We start from the raw sequence: 22,706 nt of genomic DNA, 5'->3' as shown, positions 1-22,706 counted from the left end.
CTTTCAGGCCCAGTGGAAGCTGTTCCTTTGGGGCATATGTGGCCCTGACTGCCCCATCAATCCCAGTATGACCTCAGCCAGCTTCCACCTACCTGCCTTCTTACTTACAACTTGTCCAGGGCATGGAACTGTCAGTCAGTTTCCTCCTCCTCCTCAGTCTCAGTGTTGCCTAGGGTTGCCATATGTCTGGGATTTCCCAGACACATCCAGTTTTGAGGTGCCTCTGGGCATTTTGTTTTCATTTTGGATTAAATGTCCAGGTTTGGGTTGTGGTTGTTGTGGTGGTGGTGGTTGTTGTTTTTTGTGTGGCATGCTGAGAAGGCACTGTGCCCCAGAACAGGAAGCAGGCATTGGGTAACCTGGAGCAGCCTGCCGTGCTAGGTGTTGTTCCTGGCCACCACCAGGCCTTGCATGCCCTTCCTGGGGCTGCTATTGTTATGTACTGAAGTTCTCACCCTGGGCCAGCAGGGGGATACTGTATATAGTTATGCAAATGAAGGATCGAAAAGTGACGTTCAGTGATTGGATAGTTTGTATGCAAATGAAGGATCGAAAAGTGACATTCAGTGATTGGATAATTTTAGAAAATGGCAACAGTTACATTGTTCTGGAGCTCTATATAAGCAGGCTGACTGAGCTCCTCAGTTAGTTCTGTTCCAGCTTCAATAAAGAGCTGCTTTGGAAGAATTGCTGTGTTGTCTGATATGTTCGCCCGCAACTTAACAGCTATAGGCCCTGCACCAGTCATGGCAGTTGCCTGGCCTTGGTGACCTTCCTGGGGCCACTCAGCCTCCCATCGTGAGGGGGAAGCAGGTGGGTGAGGAAGGAGTTAGCAGCAGGGAGGGTGCAAACGTGGGATATTCAGAATGGGGGGGGGGTGTCCTGAAGGTGGTGGTGTCTGTGTTTTTGATCCCCGGAATATGGCAACCCTAGTGTTGCCCTTGTAGAATTCAGCAGCGAGGAGGGGGATGGGAACAAAACTAGAATTAGTTTGGCGTTTGGTGATTGCCACTAACTTGAATGGCTTTAAAAGAGGGTTTGAAAACTTCATGGAGGGCAAGGCTACCAGTGGCTGTTAGCCACAATAGCTATGTTCTGCCTCCACTGTAAGCGGAATCATGCCTCTGAATACCAGTTGCTGGGAATTGCAGAAGGGTAGGATGCTGCTGAGCTCAAGTTCTGCTTGCTGGTTTCTCACAGGATTGATCAGCCACTTTCAGAACAGACTGCTGGACTAGATGGGGCATTGGCATGATTTGCCAGGCTCATCTAATGAATTTACCAAAGTTCTCTTTTGCTTCCCTGAAAATAACTTGGAAGTTTCCTCCAAGCAAGAGCATCTGCTCTCATGGTACACCAACTTCTGCAACAATATAGAGATATGGTGACCAAATGTTGCTATTTTACTTTTGACTGAAATAATTCGGACATCTCCTTTGCACACAGAAGGTTCATTCCTCAGTGTCTTCAGGTAGGTTTGTTAGAAACTGAGATATGAAAGCTAGGAGCTAAATGGCACCTTAAACCTAGGTTGTAGGCGCAACAATGGAATGTCAAGGCACATATTTTTATAACAAGAATACAAAGCTGAAAATGAATGAACTGCAGCTAAAATATTATGTTCATTTTTCACATGGTCTAGTCCTTCCCCTGCTCACCCCCCTAATATTCTTAAGAGAGTCTCTTCTCCAGTCTTCAGAGAGTAGCTGGAGATGGGGAGGCAGAAAAAGGTCCTCTTTTCCTTCCACTCTGCAGTTTTACTCTGAAATCTTAGGTGCAGTATTGCGCCCAAAGCTCAGAAACTGCTCGCGCTAATGAAATTCCCTGTCGCAAAATGCGCCTAGAACAATTGGAGTTTCAAACACTGTTGGGAACGTTCCATGTCTGAAATCCTGTAGAGCCTTTGCTGGTAAATATAGACAGTACTGAGCTAAATGGAAGCTATTCAGTATAAGTTTGCCTCCTATTTCCCCTTTTCCAGATTTTCCACCTGGGCACAGCTTCCAGATTTGCCTCAAAGTGTAACTTGAGGCAATTGGCAGTGATTGCAATCCTAAACATGATCTTGGTGGCATGTCTAATAAGTCCTTTATGAGGAAAAAAACAATCTTTTTGGTAACCATTTTCTCTTTCAAAGTTTATTATTTCCCCTGATATTATGCCTATTAATTTCCCAAACTCCTTACAGTCATGAAAATTGGCTATGGCAACTCTTCTCTTTCTCTTTTGATGTATATTTTTATTAAATTGTTTTTTTCCCCCCTGTTAAAGTCCCCAGGAATTTTATGGAATTAGAAAACCCTGAAATGAGAGGCAAATTACTTAATTTGCTCCACACGTAATTCACAATTTCTAGGTATTTGGGAAATCTGATTGCTGTGGAAAGCATAATTAATCAGAAGAGCCTCTGAGGATAAAGTGTTGTGTCATTAAATTAAGTTTCCTTGAGGTATCCTGCCCTATGAGTGACATGTGGAAGCAATTTCCAGTCCCTGGAAAGGGTCAGTAGAATCAGCCTCTGGCATCTCCTTAGTGAAGGCTTCGTTTATCATCAACAGCTTTGAAGTAACAGATATACTGCTGAAGGCCAAGATCAGATAGCTCAGGAAACCATTGGACTCCATTTCTGAATGTTGTTGGGTCTGCTTGCATGGACAATATTCTCATCAGCATAGCCTAATGTTCACTTCTATCTGATTTTATCCCAAAACCTTATAATGCAACAAATGGAATCAAAGTTGCAATGAAAGTGACAATATCGTGCATGTCTTTCTTGATATTGTTATAGCCCCCCCCCCCCAATCTCCACAGCCATGCTGAGATTCCAGGGGTTACCCAGGGTTTGTGTTTCCTATGGAATGAGGCAAATGGAGACTGGTATCTTTCTGATGTATGTTTTATTTACAGTTATATACACAACCTGAGCCTCCTGTGGAAGGGTTCAAAACATGACACTCAAAATGCGTTCTGTATCTTTCCTGGCTGCAATGTTGGATCCAAAACTGGAGGCAGCCCCCATGGTGCTCTTATCCCTACTTTCTCCAGCTTACAAACTGCTTGTAAAACAAAACTTTTTTTCCAAAGGCCAGCTAGAGAGACCTGGAGGGTGACATTTGTCCCCTGACCTGAGGTTCCCCACTCCTGACAAGTTGTGTTGTGGCAAATTCAGAAGATCAGGGTCCCTTCATGGTAATCACAGCAACGGCCCCTCACAGTAATGCCCTGCTAACAATACACTACCTTCTAAGATTATACAACAATATTACAATTATACAATAATATTTCTTATTAGGGATGCATCACTATGATCGCTGCAGATCTGCATGTGTTGCCTTTCAGCAAAATCAATATTCTGTGCATGTACATTGGCAAATGATTTGGAGTACTCCATATTTCAGAATGACTTAAAGTTGTATTTTTCCTTGGATTTCCATTGCACTTAATAGAACTTACACTCCATTCTCTTGAAACTGAAGCACACTGAACTGCTTTCAGTGTTCCTAAATGCTTACCTTTAGAGCATTGAGAAGAACCCGTCGGTTTTCTTCCTGAGCACCTTCTCCAGAGTGACCCCAGGAACTAATCCTCAGTGGCTGACTCACCTCCTTTCTCTCAGAGTGTATTTGGACTGTTTGTCTTATGTGGAATTATTTTTTTATAGTGTTTTTACTGTGAAACCACTTCAATATTATCTTATGGGAAGTAATTCACAAAAGGGAGCAAATAATTAACAAACAAACACCACTGACTTATCAATTGCAGTTACACTGACTGGACATTCCTGAAGTCCAAACACTTGCAGCTGTTCTGGTCTTGCACATCAGCTGCTCCTGCCAACTACACCCAGGTGCATCTCTGCCTCTTCTGTTAACAAAATGCTTCTTTTTATGATGCTCATGACAGCGCGTGGGCCCATATATTAAAAGGAAAGGGTTCTGAGATGTGCTGCACCTGTCAGTCAGACTGTGGGCAGCTGTTGACTGGAGACTGTGAGGTCAAAACCAGAGAACAAAGGAAGGCTTGTCTTGAATGGGAAACCTTTATAGCTCTTCCTGGTGAAGAGAGCCAGTTGCCAGCTTGGTGGGTGGAGTCACCCCAGGACATAGAAATGCTTAGCTTATTGCTTGGGTAGACTCTGCATTTTGTGTGCCCATCGCACTGCCATACAGGGCAGCTGTGGGTTCTTGGCTCCTGCACCAGAAGCTCCTGAGAGCATATTGTATGGGAGGGATATGAGAGTCCACATCTGAGGGCAGAGCATGGTGCTTTGCACCTCTTTGGGCCTCTCTCTCTGTCCATCAGCACTCTCACCAGCTCTTACTGTCCCTGCTTTGTGCTTTGCCTGCCTGGAAAGTGTCCTTGAACTCTGACCATGCATCATCCTTCCCATGATGGAGAGAAGTGTGTGTAGAAACAGGCTTAATGTTAAAAAATAAATAAAAATACATTCATTGTTCCACCCACTTTTGTCTCTGGCCCCGCCCACCCTGCACATGTCTCCCTGATAGGTTGCCCAGATGAGAAGGCTGAAAAGGGTTGCTTGTCCCTAGTGTGGAGAGATGTGCCTTACAGTTTCACCCAACTACTCCAAGGCAGCTCATGGGGCTTTTCATAGCAGGTGCTCCCAGTGGTTTTGGAAGGAAAGCTACAAAATATTTGAGGGCCTATCATCTGATTGGAAGGGCATATTTTTATTGCTGGAGCTTGCCTGCCTGTGATTATGACACAGCCATTATGTGGTTGGTACAATGTAGTGGAGCAAGTCAACATGGGAACTTGGGAACTTGCTTCTAAGTAAAGATGCCTCAGGGTGGCAGATTCAAAAACTCCTGACTAAGAAGGGGGGAGAAATTGGATTTGGCTGGATTTTAATGAGAAAGTACCTAATTCAGCTGATTTTAAACTAAAGCCCAATTATCCTTCAAAATTTGCACTTCTCTGACTTCTATATTGCAGTTTTCCAGGCAAAAGCAATTAATACAAAAATGCATACATTAGAGGGAAAGTGCATATAAAAATGCATACACCTGTGAAAAGAACATACAAAAGTGCATTGTATTAGGGGAAATTGCTTGTAGAAATGTGTATATTCAAATAAACCCACACTAAAATGCTAACAAACTTTCATGATACTTAAAAAAAATGCTACAGAAATGTGAAGAATTAAATTTAAAATTAAGGTAGGAAAAATGAGAAACTGAAATTGACAGATTCACCCACCCCAAGTCCCAAATAAAGCAGCAGTCCTAACCCTGCTTTCCTGTGATTAAGCCCCATTGCATTAAATACAGCGTTCTTCAAAGTAAACTTGGTTACGATTGAGGTATGAAATAGCATATTGAATGGGCAGGGGAGGTAAGGGGAAAGGGTTGAACCTCACTCACTGTCGTGGCCACAATTCAGTGGATGGGTGGGGCTTTGTGAAAATAAATTTAAAACTTTTACAAGAATGCTTGAATCGTGGATCATCAACGCCTTGTCAATACCACTTCCACTCTAGGGTGGGAGCAAATTGCCGTACCCCCAATCACCCAAAAAGAGCCAAGTTCATTTAGCCCTTGGGAAGAGCTAGTGGTGGTCTATTGTTGGGTTCAGACCGATTCCCAGCCAAGATGGATGAATTTATCAGTCAATTCCTCCCCAAACTCTCCCTCCTCTTCTTTATGGCATCCTCCCTTCCTCCCTTTTAGAGTGTGAGCTGTGCTAGACACCTGTAAAAGGGTCTGAGTAGGAGTTTTGGGGGAAGCCCCTAATTGACTCAGGATAAATTTCTGTTAAATTCCTGAGGCATTGTGGGTAGGTGTACTCTTTGGTTGCCTTATGCTGCATTGCTTTGTGGGAGATTGGAGGTGCCCTGTGGTCTGGGCATGTGTGCCAGGGAGAACACTGAATTCGTGGGGCCATGGTGTGCTTGTTTGATTCACAGCCCATGCCCCTGTTAACAAGGAGGAAGAGGTCATTTCAATTCTTCCTACTGGAACACAGGTGCCTTCTGATTATATGTCCAGGAGCAAGAAGAGAAAGGATTTCTCCTCCTATAAGGAACTGCCCTCCTCAAGCTATTTTGATTCAGTTGATTTGTTCAGTCTAGTTGCTTGTTTATGTGGATCCTCCTCATTCCTGTAGTTATATTTCAATAAATGTAACCTTTCCCCATTTTAAATTGAGTCTTGAGTCTTCTTAAAGGTGTGGTGGCAACTCCCTTCTCATTAGTGAGCATGTTGGATAGTTCACATTTTTTCTGCCTCATTCCTGCCCTGCAATATGGTGGTGAGAGGAGCCTACCTCTCAGGGTTGTTGTTAGCATGATGGAGGCAATGCATGCAGAGTGCAGTGAGCACTCCATCATGCAATGTTTAAACACTGCATGTGGTTTGTTTTTTTTCCTGCAAGGAAAAAAGTTTCTGCTTTGGAAGGACATGGACTTTTGAGAACTTTACCCCTGGATGACTGCTCAGTGAGTTTGAAAGCCAAAGCCCCACTGTAACCTGAGCAGTTAATAAAATCTATTGCCCCATGATGGATTTTTTCGTCAAGTAGAATTGATCTGTCCTCCTTGTGATTTGCGAGATGGAGGGGGAAACAGCAAATGCAATCAGGATTTCTGGTGCCCCTGAAAGAGCCCTGTTCTGTCAGTCTTTTCAAGCCTGGGAGTAACTGAAGGCTGTGGTGGTCATTCCTTTGATTTATTGAAAATAAAACACCCTTGATTAACATTTTAATAAAGAAGGTCTTTCTTTTGGCACGCAGGGTCTGAGGAGCTATTCTCCCCTATCGTGCAAATCGTTTCCTTCAACGGTGAGGGGAAGAATTACCTCTTTCCAGAAATCCATAAAAGAAGAAGTGATTTCTTAAGCTGTTACTTGTACACACCGAAGTGAGAGCTTTCTTGGGGTGCGCTCTCTCTCTCTCTCTCTCTCTCTCTCTCTCTCTCTCTCTCTCTCTCGTGTGTGTGTGTGTGTGTGTGTTTGCTTGCGAGGGGTGCGCTCCCGATATGTGTTATGCAAAAATGAGGATGATTTGTGAAGAAATCATCCTTGTAAAGCTATTGGTTCTGGTCATCAGCCTTTATCCAATGCTTTGGTGATGCTGCTGCTGATCTATTTGGGAAGTTGGCTGGCTCTCAAGGCAGTCTCTCTCCCTCTCCCTCTCCTCTCTCTCTCCTCAAAGGCTGTTCCACAGTGAAAATATGCTCAGTGCAGTTGAGTGCATGAATGAAAAAGCCTCCAGTACCTTCTAGGCTAGCAAAATGCAGCACAAGGCTCAACTTACCCTGGCTTTCCTCCTGTCCCAGGTAAGGAATTTGATGCTTTGATCTGATCTTAGGGGTTATGTGCTTGTGTGTATCTATCTGTGTTTCTTTCTGGGGGTTTTTTTCGGGGGGAATGTTTTGCATTTGGCTATCTGGAAGTGTCTTGATTTCTCAACGATCGCATGCCGACTTGAAAAACACACAGATACGCACGATGAAGTGTGGATGTGAGAAGCGATTCTCCGATGTGAAAAATGCCTCTGTGTGCTTTCCAGTGACAGGAAATTAGCGACATAATACGTGTGTGTGCATGCAAATTGTATTTCCTTCACATGAAAGAGAGTACGGATTGCTGGTTCCGTGGTGCCAGCAACAAGATATTCTATCACCTTCAATGCTTCAACTTTGATTTTTTTTTTGCTTCTCCTTCCTATGGCTTCTGCTAGGACAAGATCGTTACATTCCTTACTCTCCACACTCGTTAAAAAGAAAAGAGGAAGGGGGGGGGGAACATGATTAAGATTTTTTTAAAATAAAAATGTGGAAGAATAAGGGCTTTCCCCTGCCTCTCCTTCTCTGCCCTACCGCTTTGGTGAATTTGTAAAATCGAGTATTAATGAGCAGCTCGGCAGCCTTACCTCCCGCCCTCTTCTCAACTGTAAAAGATCCCCCCCCCCTTGCAAAAAGGTAAAAAAAAAAAAAAAGGACATAGACACCCAGCCTTTAAAAAGCCAAGAGGCTGTGGAGCCCTGCTGTTGCTGTCAGTCAATAGCCGAGGAACTAGCTGCTCTCCAACTTCTGCACTCCTCCCTTGCCTTCCCCTCTGTGAATATGATACGGATTTCATTTTGGGAAGCAGCGTGTGATGTTTAAGGCTCCTTTGTTGTCATTCGGTGTGATGCTCCTCCATCCCCTTGTTCATCCCCCCTCTCCTCTCGCTTGTCTTAGGGAGCTTAATCTCTTATTCAGCTACAAGTCTCTGTCTCTTGGATCCCTGGGATGGTACTCCATGGTGATAAAAGTTAATTCCCTATTGGCTTGGAGACTCGACTCGGTTTTTTTGCTTTTAACCCTTGAGGGTGCATAGGAGACCAATGCCTCGGGCGAGAGCAACTTAATGTGCACGATGTCTTCCAAATGAGAGGAACAGCTGTAGCTCGCTGGTAGAACATCTACTCTGCAGGCAGAAGGTCCCAGGTCCAATCCTCAATGGTCTTGAACCTCCAGATAGGACTGGGAAGGACTCCTGCCAGGAAACCTGGGGAGCTGCTGCCAGCCAGGGTAGAAAATGCTGAGCTATGCTTTGACTTTGTAAGGCAATTTCTTAAGTTCCTAAAACATCATAAATCTGGTTGCCTTCTACTGGGTCACAATGTTTGTCTGTACAAGCCACTGCTGTCTGCTCTGACTGGCAGCAGCTCTCCAGGGTCTCAGGCAGAGGTCAGTCCTAGCAACTGCTACCTGGCCATTTTAGCTGGAGTTGCCAGGGATGGGATTTAGGACCCTTTGCATGCAGAACATGTTCTCCAGCGCTGAGCTATATGGCCCCTCAGCACTTCGACAGCAATCTCTATTTATGGTATATAAGTTGCAACTATTTCTCTCTCCTCTTACTGTATTTTTTTTCTATTGAACCTGGAAAAATGGGACCTCCATGTGTATTTTAGAGACAAAACTGTGAAGATACTTGTAGAGTACAGAAACAAGTAATAAGTCAGTTCCCTCTGTTCAACCACAGCAGGGTAGTGTCACATGCGTGCTCATAACTTAGAGCGGGGGCACTACAAATTGGTGTTGTTGGGCTTGGTGATTGCTTGGGTAGTGATTTAAGGACAAGACCTTCCATTTATTGAATTAACTCATTCTTTGAAAGTTTTCTAGCATATAGTGAGCTGGGATATTGGCCAATGCTGCAGTAACTCCCATTACCAGTAGCTCCACCAAAAATGTTAGCTTTACTACAGAGTCCCAATGTTGTGTGAATCTGGCTCCTAGTTGTGTACACTGGTGTTAGGGCAGCAAGAGTTATGGCTCTTGTCTCCTAATACAGCTTGATTAAAGCTGATTACTGCTCTTCAGTGTCAAGTGAGAATCAACTATGGTTGGCCATGTGAAAGCCATGGTTCACTAACTGAAATGTATTGAAGTGGTCTTGAAGCAACAAAATCTAGGGAGCTGTGGCATGGGTGCAATTTACATGGCAACTGGATGTGCTGAGGTCATTTGAAATCTGTGCAAGTGCTGTGTGGAAGAGGGGGAACTGTGTGCATGTAATAAAAATGGATCGGACAGGATGTGAAGAGAAAACCAAAACAACTGGTCAGTGGTTTAACTGGTTGCAACTAGCAAATATATACATACACTTTGGAGTGTGAGAGGGTTGTGGTATTTGTTGCTACTGGTGACAAAATAAGGTGTCAGATGTGTGACTTGGCTTACTTGCTTGAGTTATCTGCACTGCAGTCCTCTTGTGCGATGCACCTTGCTGTCTCTCCTGCCCTTTGTTTGTAGCAGCACACTATGATTTGGAAGATTTTCCTTTTAAGGTTTCTGTAGTTGGGCACACAGAGATAGACTTCCTGAGGTCAAGGAGAAATAAAAGGTGAAATATAAAAGGAGAAGAGGAAGGAGGCAGGTGGAGAAAAGGAAAAGAGTAAAGGCTGGTAGAAAATAGGATGATGAGTTAAATGTTGTGACTCAAATCCAAATGATTGTGCCCTCCTTGCAAGGAATCAGGGACTGTCTGTCTGTCTGTGTCTGTCTGTCTGTCTGTCTGTCTGTCTGTCTGTCTGTCTGTCTATCTATCCCAAAACCTGCTCCTCTGTCAAGCTATTCAGATGCCCTTGGACAAATGACTATGTCTCAGCTTAGCAGACTTTACAGGGATGTTGTGATTTGCAAATGCAAGCCTGAGCTCTTTAGCAGAAGGGCATTCAAGACACACATGTGTAGCATTGCTTTTTTTTGGGGGGGGGGGGACAACAAACCTGCAGAAGCTGACCTGTTTCTAGTCACATGCTGGTATGTTCAAATGCTAGTTTTCTGCTCTAACAAGTTCTCTTTTATCAGCATGGCTGGAATGTGTGAAAGTCAGTCTTCTCCTTCTCACCTGTATGTCATGACTCATACAAAAGATGGCCCACATTCTATCATGTCTAACATGTCCTTTGTTAAAGATCAGATGGTATCAGTTGATAGGGCCTGTCCTCAGAAGCTGCTTCAGTGCCAGAACTCAATGTCAAAACACATGGAGCAAAGCAAATGAAGAAAAGATTAACTCTGGGTATGTACAAAGTGCTCCACCCTGGTGACAGACCCAGGTGATTCACTCTTCTTCTTCTTTGGGAAAGCAATGATTCTCATTGAAATACCACACTTTTGTGGTGGAAATATTGGGAGAAAGAGGCATTGATGAGAAGCCTTGCGACAGCTGGTGAGATGATGAGGAAAAGGCTGCTGTTAAAGGGGCTACTCAGATGGATTGCTTGACTTGGATAGCTTCCGTGCAGCAGCAGAACTAAATGGTACAAAATGGGAAAAGTTACCTGCATGCAGCCATCTGGCAAGGCTCATAGGCGCAGTGATATTTTTCTCTTCCTCAGCAGCAGCTACAACTCATTATTCCTTGATATCCGGCAAGTGGAAATGGGCAACATTGATCTTGATCAACTGATTTATAAGCGATGCAAATCTGTTGCTGTAATGCCTTCCAGGGAAGAGTATAATTCAGGTTTGAGTTAACGATCTAAGTTTGGGTCATGGTGATTAGGGAGAGAAAGTACCTTCTGAGCAGTGTGTTGTAGGCCCATCAACAATCTAAACATGCATAAATTACTCAGTAGGTGAAAATGATTTTTTTAAAAAGGGGGGGGGACACAAAGATCATGCACTCCCAACAGAACTTTATAAGACAGTCCTCTGCTGTTCTGGGGGACATTTGAGGCTCAGACGTGTTCAAGAGTCTTCTTACATATCATAGTAATAATAGCTGACAGGGTGTGTGGAACTGAGCTGTAATTCCCTTTCTGTGCTTTTGGAATAGTGTCAGGAGCAGGGAGTTATGGCCACATCTGGAATGTGTACATCTTTCCAAAAGGAAGATGTGGAATTCCTCCTACATACATTTCCACTGATGCATGGAAAGAAAAAGTACATCTTGGTTCCCACAAGTTGGCCATAGTGAGGCAAGGAAGAAGGGCTACCCCTATGCTATCCATATAATCAGTTATCAGTAATCAATATATTCATATATACTCACACATAATCAGGGCTTACAGTATTTTATAATCCATTTTGAATCAAAGGGAAGCTGTGCCTTATCTAACTGCATACTGCTTGAAACAGCAAAATTAGGAGCCTACCTTTCCCCTACAAACATCCGTGTACCCTGGACAAGGGGAAGTCGTGAATCAGAGATTCTGGTACAAAATCCCCTCAGATACAGGCTAAATTAATCCACAGAACAGGAAGAGCAAAACCACAAAAATCTCCAAACTCCTTGTCCTGTCATAACTAGGGGAGAGGTTAGACAGAGCGTCACTGCAAGCAACAGAAAGCAGAACTAGAACACTGTGCTTGACCAGGAGCTGGAAGCATGGCAAGAAGCTTGCTAGTTGGCTAATTTCGCTGGCGATATTGTGACTGCCTCATGGTTGTCTCATGATCTATGATTTGCTGTGATCTGCTCAGGTATAAAGACCTCTGGATTTCTGTCAATCGGGGTCCCAGTTCCTTTTGGAAGAGATTCCAAACTGGGTCCTTACTGCCTGGCAATAAACTTCACCTTCTAATTCTCCATTTGCTGAGTCTGCCTGATCCTTATTGACGCCAAGAGGGTACCTGCTTACGTTCATTGCTTCAATAGTACATCAGCACATGACCAGATCATCACTGGTGGGAACCAGCACATGTAAGTTTCTAAAATGAGGATAGGGTGTGGAACTCCAACCCCCATCAGTCTCAGCCAGCGTGGCCACATTGTGAGGGATGATGGGGTTGTAACCTAGCAACATCTGGAAGGACACTCCTGCCCTAAAGCAATTTCCCTATGTTACATAAATGGGCCCATAGCTATGCCTGGTGCCTGTTATAACAAAGAGCGGTGTGTGTGTGTGTAGCACTCCATTAAGCTCTTATGTCCCATTGGTATTTACTATGGATTGCACACCCTAACACAGAGGAGGACTCTCAACTGCAGGCAGCGTTCTGTGCATGCTGGAGCCACTCCAGTCTCTTCTGTGACTTCATGAAACATGCAAAATGGTGTAGTTTTGATACACATAGAGCCTGCACATCTTTCTGCAGTATGATCAGTGTACAGAAATTCATGCCATCTTCCCAGTACCAATGGAACAGAGAAGTGTCACAATGGAGAGCATGCAAAAGCCAATATCAAGTGGTAGGCTAGATGGCTATGGCTGGCCACTTCTCTATTTACAGAAATAGACAGACCAGTCTATTTTTTTAAAAAAATAATATTTATTGCTTTTTGAACAATTTCTTCCACCGACTCCTCTCCCTGGTCTCGGATTCTGCCAGTCATTTCCGCCAGTTCCATGTAGTCTATCAGCTTCATCTGCCATTCTTCCCGGGTGCGTAACTCTTGTGTCTTCCAATACTTCTCGATAAGTATTCTTGCTGCTGTTGTTGCATACACAAAGAAAGTTCTATCCTTCTTTAACACCAATTGGCCAACCATGCCCAGGAGAAAGGCCTCTGGTTTCTTCAGAAAGGTATATTTGAAGACAGACCAGTCTAATTCATTTTCACATACCTTTAATGCTAAATTCACTGTGCCCCATTTTCTGTGAATTCTTTTAAACTGCTGAAACATTCACATTTAAAATGCACGTGTTTGTAAGCACTTTCTTTGCAATACGTTTTGTCCCTGAAATATACTTCTTTTTTGTACTCAAACTGCATTGCACATAACTGGCAGTGCATGTGTGCAAACGTATTGATACTTACATTCTGCTCTGCGTAGACGTTTCTGAAGTCTGGGATCTGTTCATTTGTTTTAAAATTTGAGACCAAATGAACTTTGGGCTTATCCACCCTTACCTTTCCACCGCTCTTTCCAGGCATGGTCTGCACTCTAAAGATTTGTGTCTTAGCAACCCCCCTTTTTTATTTGCACCAGAGCTTTCCCCATGAAAACACACTCTTTAAAGCTCAATCAGAGCAAATGGCAATCCACTGAGAACTTGATCTTTGCTCTGGTTTAATGCTAAGGGGCAGTTTTTGCAGGGGGGAAAAAAAAATTCCACTTGAACACGGAGCTTTTAAGCATGGAGCTATGCCTGGAAGGAGTGGAATGAAAGGTCCTACATACATCTCTGCTGATTTCTAAAGGGAGGGAGAAAGGTATACAGACTGTTGAGGTTGTTTAGAATTGACACTGGAAGTGGGGTGTCCAGGTCCTACTCTTTATAAAAGTTCACTTTATCCAGCCATTGGCTTCATGCTTTATAGCAATTTTCCCCCCACATGATGAAGTTGGGCATGGAGTGCTCATTTGCTAAGATGGGCTAGAAATAATAGGCATAATTGTTTAGCTAATGTGTGCCTTATGGAGCTCTATGACAGTGGCAGGCAACCTAAGGCCCAGGGGCTGGATGCGGCCCAATCGCCTTCTCAATCCGGCCCACGATTGGTCCAGGAATCAGTGTGTTTTTACAAGAGTAGAATGTGTCCTTTTATTTAAAATGCATCTCTGGGTTATTTGTGGGGCCTGCCTGGTGTTTTTACATGATTAGAATGTGTGCTTTTATTTAAAATGCATGTCTGAGTTATTTGTGGGGCATAGGAATTTGTTCATTATTTTTTTCTAAATACAGTCGGGCCCACCACATGGTCTGAGGGACGGTGGACTGGCTCATGGCTGAAAAAGTTGGAAACAATAACTTGAGCTGTAATTGCAAAGGAAAAAGTCTCATACACATGATCTACTCGGAAAGCTTATTTTTTAAATACATAGTGAATTATAGAAAACACAGAAACCACCAACTTTTTCATATTTCTCCAGAAGAGGGCTCCCTGCACAGCATGAAAACCATTGATAAGATTCAAACAGAGGGATGGGTCACAGCTGTAAAAGAGGGAAAGATTGGGGGGGGGGGGAGAAAGAATCACATTCTATACAGAAGTCATGTCAAAATAACTTTAAGGGTTGAACTCTGAGTTACTCACTCAACTTGTTCATACCAGTCTAGTGCAGTACTTGATCATTAATCGTTTTCAGTGAGATAGGTTTTCCTGTGGTGGGGTGGAAATGAATAATTGATACAGAAATGTCCTTTAATTTTGTTTTTTTCCCCAAGGAATGAAAACAAGAACCTTGGCAAATGACCTTTCTGACTATGGACTCTGTACGTAGTTGTTGCTTTCCATTTCCAATGTGAAAGCAAAAAATAAACATTGTCCTTTGCTATTATGGAGAAGCATCTTGAGCAGGCAGCAGGTTTGAAATGCTGTTTCTGGATCTGGAGGAAAGAAAAGTCAAATGGGTGCACAAGATGATATACTGTTAAGTCAGTTGTGCATAGGATGCCACAAAAATAATTTATATGTGCAGTACAGTGCTTAAACTTTAACGTACTTCTGTGTGCTTTCATGGGGAACATGGTGGACAGTTAGGCTTATCATTGCAGATGGTAACATGCATGCAATGTGTGGTTGTGATCATGGTCTGCACTATGAAAACATAGATCAGATTTTGAAAGCACATTCTGAGCATGTGTTGCTAGCACATACAAAGGTAGGGAGATGGATGGTGAGGACATATATTTTACATTCCTGATATTGTTGTCAATGGTCTTTGCTGACATGATGAATCATGGCTTGAGGTACTTGTACCTAGGTACCAATTAATGTTACTGGAGTGGTGCAGAGCTTCCACAGTTCCCTCTAGGTGGATCCTATGATGTGCTAATACTTGTAGAAAGGGAGTTGGGATAGATTCCTTAGTATTTCTTCCTGCCCAAAAGGAACCAATGCCTGGTGGGCAGAGGCAGGCTAGACCTGGAAGCAGAGGTTCCAAGCTGCATCCAAAATTTGGGGGGCGGATGCTGTTGCGTTTGTGTGATGCCACACATGCAATGTGCAATGCATGTGACACCCACCCCACCTGTCCAGGCCTTCATTTGTCTCCATTGCTGGAAGACTGAAGCTGCTTCCTACCCCTCCGCAAGGCATGCAGAGGCACTTTGGTGTGTTATTTTGAGATCTCCGGTGTGCCACAACAGAAACGGCCCTGCTTCTGATCAAAATTGACTTACCTTTAGACACTGAAGGGAATTGGAAGCAGGGCCTCCGCTGAAGATCAAAATGAAAAGTGCACCCTTGAAATTGAATGGCATGACTTAAAACTGTTACGTACTGAAGTTCTCACCCTGGGCCAGCAGGGGGATACTGTAGATAGTTATGCAAATAAGGGATTGAAAGTGACGTTCAGTGATTGGATAATTTTAGAAAATTGTTACAGTTACGTTGTACTGGAGCTCTATATAAGCAGGCTGACTGAACCCTTCAGTTCAGTTCTGTCCTGGCCTGTGAATAAACAAGAGCTGTTTGAAGAATCGCTGTGTCGTCTGATATGTTCACCCACAACTTAACAAAAACAGCCAAGCTGGTGCCAAACAGGTTGCTTTGCTTTCCTTTGGACCACATCAACGAGGCTGAGAGGGGCTGCCCAGACTTACTCCCTGGGGAGGTCACTTATGTGCTGCTAACACAGAGGTTTGACTTCACCCCTGGAGGCACACTCCATTGTCTCTGGAAACGGACAGATGCCAACAAATTAAAATAGGGGTGAGAGACCTCTAGCTCACCAGATGTTCTTGGACTTTAATTCCCATCAGCCCCAGCAACGTGGTCAATTATCAGGGATGATGGGAGTTGCAGTCCAGTAGCTTTGGAGGGTCAGAGGCTCTCTGACACCAAATTAAACTGCTAGATAAGCCTTCCCCAATCTGATGCCATTGAAAAGTTTTGGACTACTGCTTACATCAGCTCCAGTCTGTATTGCCTAACTGGGGATGATAGGAGTTGCAGCCCTACAACTCCTGGAGGGTTCCAGGTTAGAGAAGTCTGCTGTAGATTCATTAAGCAGCCATCACCTCTGGTAGCATAGCTGCAGTTGTGCAATTGCATGCCTTAAACTTCAAATGAATGTTAGCCGGAGCCACTACTGGTTTGCACTGCAGCTTTTGCTCACCCCTGTAATTAACAGAAGCAGAGGCAATTAATGCGAAATTGCCAGCTGAATGAAATGGTTTTTTTATTTGTATTTCCCCCTGTTGTCCTATGAATCCTTCATTTATTAAACATAGCACCAAGTTCCCTCTATGAATTCTGGAATACCCGTACCAGGCTCAACTCTACACAGCATACAGTATGTGTTCTGAAGCATTAACCCACCCGGTCCCTCTTTACAGCTTCCAAAGCTGTCGGGACTTTTTCCCACTCATATGTTGCTTATTTTCCACTGATGGAACAAGCCCATTTGGCTGCAGGCTCCCCACCACGACAGGTTTTTTGTTTTTGTTTTGGTCTGTGTTGGATGTGCATATAGCTTTCTGTTAGGCCAGGATTTGGATCAAACAGCTTTATTATGAGTTGGCAGCTTTTGCCTGACCTTCTCTGCTGCCATTTCCACTGGGGCGAAGTGTAAAAGCGGAATCTCATCTTGCAAAAACACCAGTGCAACTCCCGGCAAGTCAGAGAAGCTGCAAAGGCCTTGTGTATACAACCCAGTAAGACTTTGGGATCTCCTTTTAGCCTTGTAAGCATTCCTTCATTGCTATAGCTTCTAGGAATACCATAAGAAATAGCACTGCTGAGGAATACTAATGGGTCAAAGAAGGCTGGAGTATTAAATTAGGGCTGTCAGGGGATGTTTACACAACTGTTGGATGTGTGCCTGCTTTGAAGAACAAACTTCCTGATAAGGAGAGAGGGGAATTGGTTTAAATGTGGGGCTTTGTGAATGTGTGACCGTAGAAACCGGCTTTAAACACAGGATGTAGGAAGCTTCCAGTGGCTACTGTGAGAAAAGGATGCTGGACCAGATGGGCTACTGACCTAATCAAGGAGGCTGACTTTACATTCTTAAACCTGGTCAGGCTATTTGTCAGTCTAACCCAGCATTGCCTACTCTGACTGGCAGTAGCTCTCTGAAGTCTCAGGCATGGGCCATATATACAATCTGAGCATAGGTTGGAGGGGCTCCCAGCATTAACACCCCAACAGATCTTGCTTCTCCATTCGTTTCCAAAGGTGTGTGTGTGGGGGGGGGGGTGTCCCAAAGTCCAGCACAAAGCAAACAGTCTTTGTGTCTCTATATTCCAACTCATGCATACATATAACTCTGGATATTGTTCTCCTCCAGACCAGCCTGATGCGGAGATAAGGAAAGGCCCACCCATTTGTTTCTATGGGAGCCTCTTTGGACTTGTAAACCACAGTCCTTAACTAGCCAGCCAAAGCCATTACCTTGACAAAGGAAGTGTTTTGGTAAGCTTTCCCTTATGCATTCTATATAGGATTGCAGGTTCTGGAAGGGGAGCCAGAATTCCACCCAGATGTCCCCCCAACTCATTATCAGTATGGTGTGAACGTGGCCTCAGTCAAATCTGGGTTTTGAAAGCCAACCTTCCCTATTTGCTGCTTCATGGGATTGCCATATTTTAATATTATTTTATTGAAACTTTTTTGAGTGCAATACCAACACTGCAATGCAGTCATCATCCTGCCATTGTTGAATGTTCGCCCTCTGAACTCCTGAACTGCAGTCATTTTGCTGCTGCTTTAGGAGACTTTCGATTCTCATTCTCCCAGTATAATGACAAACTTCTGAAATGCAATCGCCTCATTTTTTCTCTCTCCCAGTGCCTGTAACTGCTTCCCAGGGGAGAGTGAAGCTCTGGAAAACAGCTTTGCCAAGCCCGTTTGAAGCTCTGGATGCTTTGGCCTTGAGGCATCTAGGCAGGCAGGTTTGCAGCTTCTAAGTGCTTACTCACTCCTGCCTTGTAAGGCTTATTTTACTAATTTCCCTAGAGATGGGCCCTGTTCTTCTTCTTCTATCCCTTGGAGGCCCAGGACAGTCAGAAAACCGTAGAATTAGCATCCCTTAGAATTGAGGTAAATACAAATAATACTTAAGAGTCATGGAAGTTGAAGGCATCCTGCTCTGAAGAAGATAAAAGGGTTAGCATGCCCAGTCTAAACTTGAAGTATAATAAACACAATAGGATTTGGATGGAAATCTAGCATTCTTGCAAAATTGGAGTTGTTTCCTTGGATGAGATGGCCCCTGCTCCAATTGAATAAGTGGAGTCCTTATTTTCTTATCCATACCCTTGGTAAATCAATATCTTTATGTCTGTGTCATGGTGGGGATGCATTTAAATTTTGCTAGCATTAATAAACATATCAGCATTTTCCCCAAATTTAGCACCTACTCCAGGCTCTGCAGAATCATCTCCTCCTCCTCCTCCTGATTTCCTACCCACCTTTCACCATGAGGTCCCAGGGTGGCTTACAACAATGGAAAAATACAATATGAAAAACAATTAAGTCTTACGTGTGATCCTATTCATGCCTTGTTTACATCCCATTTGGATTACAGTAACACACTCTACATGACTACCTTTGGAAAGTGCTCAGAGACTTCAGTGGGGCCAAGACACAATGGCCAAGTTGCTGGTTACTGGGAGAACAGGAACTCCTTGTCACAATAGCTCTGCTGGTTATTGGTCAGTTTCCAGGCACAATTCAAAGTGTTGGTTATGACTTGGAAAACCCTACACAGCTTGAATCCAGGCTTTCTAAAGGACTGTATTTCTCTATATGAGCCTGCCTGGGTTTTGCTTTTTGGGGGGAAGGTCTTTCTCTCAGTCCCATCTGCTCCACAGACACCTTTGGTGATGACCAGAGAGACAATGTTTCAATGGCTGTCCTCAGATTGTGGAACTCCCTTCCATGGGAGACTAGGCTGTCTCCACCCTGCTTTCCTATTACCAGCAGGCAATGACTTCTTCTTCTTCTAGCAAACCTTTGGCCTCCAACAGCCTGTTCTGACAGGGTTTCCTGTGGGTGGTTGTTGAACTTGTGTGTGCTTTGAAATGGTTTTAAGAATTTTCAGTGCTGTTTTTAATAGGATCATTTATTTAATTGCATTATTATTATTATTATTATTATTATTATTATTATTATTACTACTATTGTGTGCTTTTAGTTGTATCAGTTTTCATTTATGCTTTGAGCCACCTTGGGTCCTGTACTGTGAGAAATGTGGTATCTATATAAAGCAAATAAGCTAATAAATAGCAAGTCCTTGTCCAGACATACAGAACCAGTGACCACCCAGAAGGTGTTGGGCTCTCATAAACCCCAGCTTCCATGGCCAATGGTCTGGGCTGATGGGAGTTGTGGTACCGGAAATGAGGTGAGCAGACCTGTTACGACAGCAAGTAGAAACCTTGCAGCTCAGCCAGAGGCCCAGCTCTCACTGGCCTCTGCTGACTGGCAGCACCTCTCTAGGCTATCATCTTTCCCAGCTCTACATGAACTGAATGCCTATGAGTGTGTGTACTTTGCTGCCAGACACACAATTTGAACAATTTGACGTTGTTCCTATTGTAGGCAACATATCATTTTCTCTCTTGAAATTGGGCTGCAAGTGGGCTTTGGAAAGGGAGAAGAAAAGAGAAAGCTGTGGATAAAAAGTCAGGCTGAGCCGAAAGTGGAATCACAATGTGAATGGGAAATGGTTGTCAAGGCTGGCATTTATATCCCTGAGGTACTTGACAGCTGGATATGGTGTTTAGACCAGGTGGTATTTCTGTCTCTCTAAAGCACGGACCATAATTGATGAACTGATTTGAACTGGCTGGTGATGCTTTGAACTCCATAAATTGTGCCTTGTGCATAGGAAGCACCTCATTAACCTACAGCGGACACGACTGGTGTCCTGAATACCAACTTTCTCTTGGTTCCTGTGGTTGGCAAGTGTTACTAGACTTCTGCAAAGAGACAGAGGGAGTTGGTGGAAATAGGTCACCTATTGTGCAAACTAGGCTCTTACGAGCATTGGATTATGACAGGCTGTGCTTTTCTTCAAATGCCCTTTTTATATATAAAAAGGGGAGACAAGGGTTTACTTGCTTGCAAACGGAAGTCTGTAGACTGCTCAGTCAATTCTTTTTTTTCATGAAAGAGAACAGTATGTTGAAGGAGTTTGATATCTTCCTCTTCATCCATTCTAATGAATTGATGGAGGAACCTCCAGCCTTCCAGGTGTCAATAAACTACAAGTCCCGTCATCCCTGACCATTGGCCATCCTGGCGAGGGCTAACAGAGCCCAACCACTTCTGGAGGGCCACCTTTGTTTTATTGCAATAGTTTTCAGCTTATTCAGACCCATCTTTTAACACAAACATGAAGTTGGGAACTGTCATCATTTGCCAACTGAACCCTGGACTATTTCAGAAAGTAGAATTTGACAAACAGAGTGCGGTCTGTCTGTCTGTCTGTCTGTCTGTCTGCCTGCCTGCCTGCCTTCCCTCCCCATTAGTGCTCCACTGCCATTAGGTGAGATATGTATTTTTTTTCCAGGCCACCTTCCACCAAACAGCCCCAAACTCTCTTGTGTCTCCTTGACAACACCTCTTGGTGGTGTTGGCTTTGACTCTTGGATGTAGGTTGAATATAATCATAGAAACCACAAAGATTTGATGAATCAAGATTAAGTGTTTACTAACAGGTTGTTCTTGGGGAGGGGGAGATTTTAACATCTGAATGGTTACATTTACACAAAACATTCCCCCAAATAAGCAAAGTGTACAGAACAGAATAGCAGAAACTCACCTGGCTACACCTTAGCTAAATGGGTTCCCAACTGCTGAAGTCTTACATAGAATCTTGTGTTAATGCTGCTCACCTTATGCCCTCTAGCACTGTGTGTGTTCATTTGTATTCTGAGACCCACCTTGATCTGCCTTTCACTATATATACCCTTAGGCTAAGTGGTCTCTCAAAACTCAATCTACAAACATTTCAAACCTCAAAATAAAATACACTTGTCCTGATCCTACAGCAGAAATGACTGACTTGCAACAAACTTCCCTAATTTGTAACACAACCCCTTCCAGTTTGTTTATGAGACAGGCAGGGTTCAATAACAGGAAGCAAATTAACCCCTTAAAGTCCAAACAAACTATGTATTGGACTTTTTAGTTCTGTTTAAACAGTCCAAATCCTTCACAATGACCACATTCTTTTCTTTTTGTTTTCTTTTTAACCATATAATGAGAGTAATGTTGCTATTAAAAGCCACCATGGCCCAGTGGTGGGTCCCAACCCACCAGTTGGAGGCCAGCATAATATAGTGGTACCTCGGGTTACATACGCTCCAGGTTACATATGCTTCAAGTTACAGACTCCGCTAACCCAGAAATATTACCTCAGGTTAAGAAATTTGCTTCAGGATGAGAACAGAAATCGTGCTCTGGCGGCGCGGCAGCAGCAGGAGGCCCCATTAGCTAAAGTGGTGCTTCAGGTTAAGAACAGTTTCAGGTTAAGAACCGACCTCTGGAACGAATTAAGTACTTAAACTGAGGTACCACTGTAATGCTTGCCTGGGTCTTAGTGTTTATAAAACAGCTGGAAAACTGAGCTACAGGAGACACTTCCCCTGAATGGTCATTTATTCAACTTTCTCAAGCAACCCATTCAGACAGTTATTTGGCCTTTCCCTGCTGCAATAGCCGGTACATTTTCTTTCTTTATACCATACAGATAATGTGATTATTTGTCCCCACACATTTGCATTCACACATGCAGAAACTCCAATAGTGGCTAGCTTTCAATATGTTGGCCTCTCTTCCACTCAAACCCATGTCCTGCTCCCTGAAAACATTTTATTGTTGTGGTCAGGGAGGAAAGTGGGAAGAGAAACACATATTTTGAATTCCTTGTATCAATTGCTGACACCTTTTGTTGGAACTAGGTAGTCAGCTCATAACACGTTTGCTGTAGCATTTTGTATGGAAAGAATATTGATTCTCCCACAATGTTACAAAGATATCCTTTGAAATATTTCTCTGTGTTTGTATACAGCTGCATCTTCAGCAGTGCACAGCTAAGGAACTGTGACCTGAGAACGCAGTGAAAGCTCTCTCTCATCACAATCAAATGTAGCAGCAATATGTCACTGATGCAAATGTACAACCAGGGGTGCTTCATGAGGAACTAGTTCTTTGAAGAAATCCAATGCATCTGTTCTCTTGGACTAATGTGCAGTGAAGAACTGGATGTCTACTCAGAAGGAAGAACCACTGAGGTTAATGGCACTTGCTCCTGGGGAAATGTGTACAGCATTGCAGCCTTAACCAGCTGTTGCTGCTGTTGCTTCACTTCCCAAGTATTCAGACAGTTTTTGGCTCAAAAATAAAA

At 43.6% G+C, this 22,706-nt stretch overlaps 1 protein-coding gene across 2 annotated transcripts in view; it reads left to right on the top strand.

Moving 5' to 3' along the window:
- The window catches only part of CDH13 (cadherin 13), a 671,873-nt gene that overhangs the window by 62,483 nt on the left and 586,684 nt on the right, over positions 1–22,706 (top strand). The window contains exon 1 of one of the 2 annotated variants that reach the window (XM_083451873.1): positions 6,859–7,294. The exons of the other annotated variant lie outside the window; for it this stretch is intronic. Coding sequence (XP_083307999.1) covers positions 7,250–7,294 — 45 coding nt within the window. The 5' untranslated portion in view covers positions 6,859–7,249. Of the gene's footprint in view, positions 1–6,858; positions 7,295–22,706 lie in introns of those variants that run through there. 2 annotated transcript variants of the gene reach the window in all.

This window comes from Podarcis tiliguerta (assembly GCF_965153285.1).
Source record: "Podarcis tiliguerta genome assembly, chromosome: 8".
NCBI classification, from domain to species: Eukaryota; Metazoa; Chordata; class Lepidosauria; order Squamata; family Lacertidae; genus Podarcis; species Podarcis tiliguerta.
This window is presented reverse-complemented; position numbering and strand designations above follow the sequence as displayed.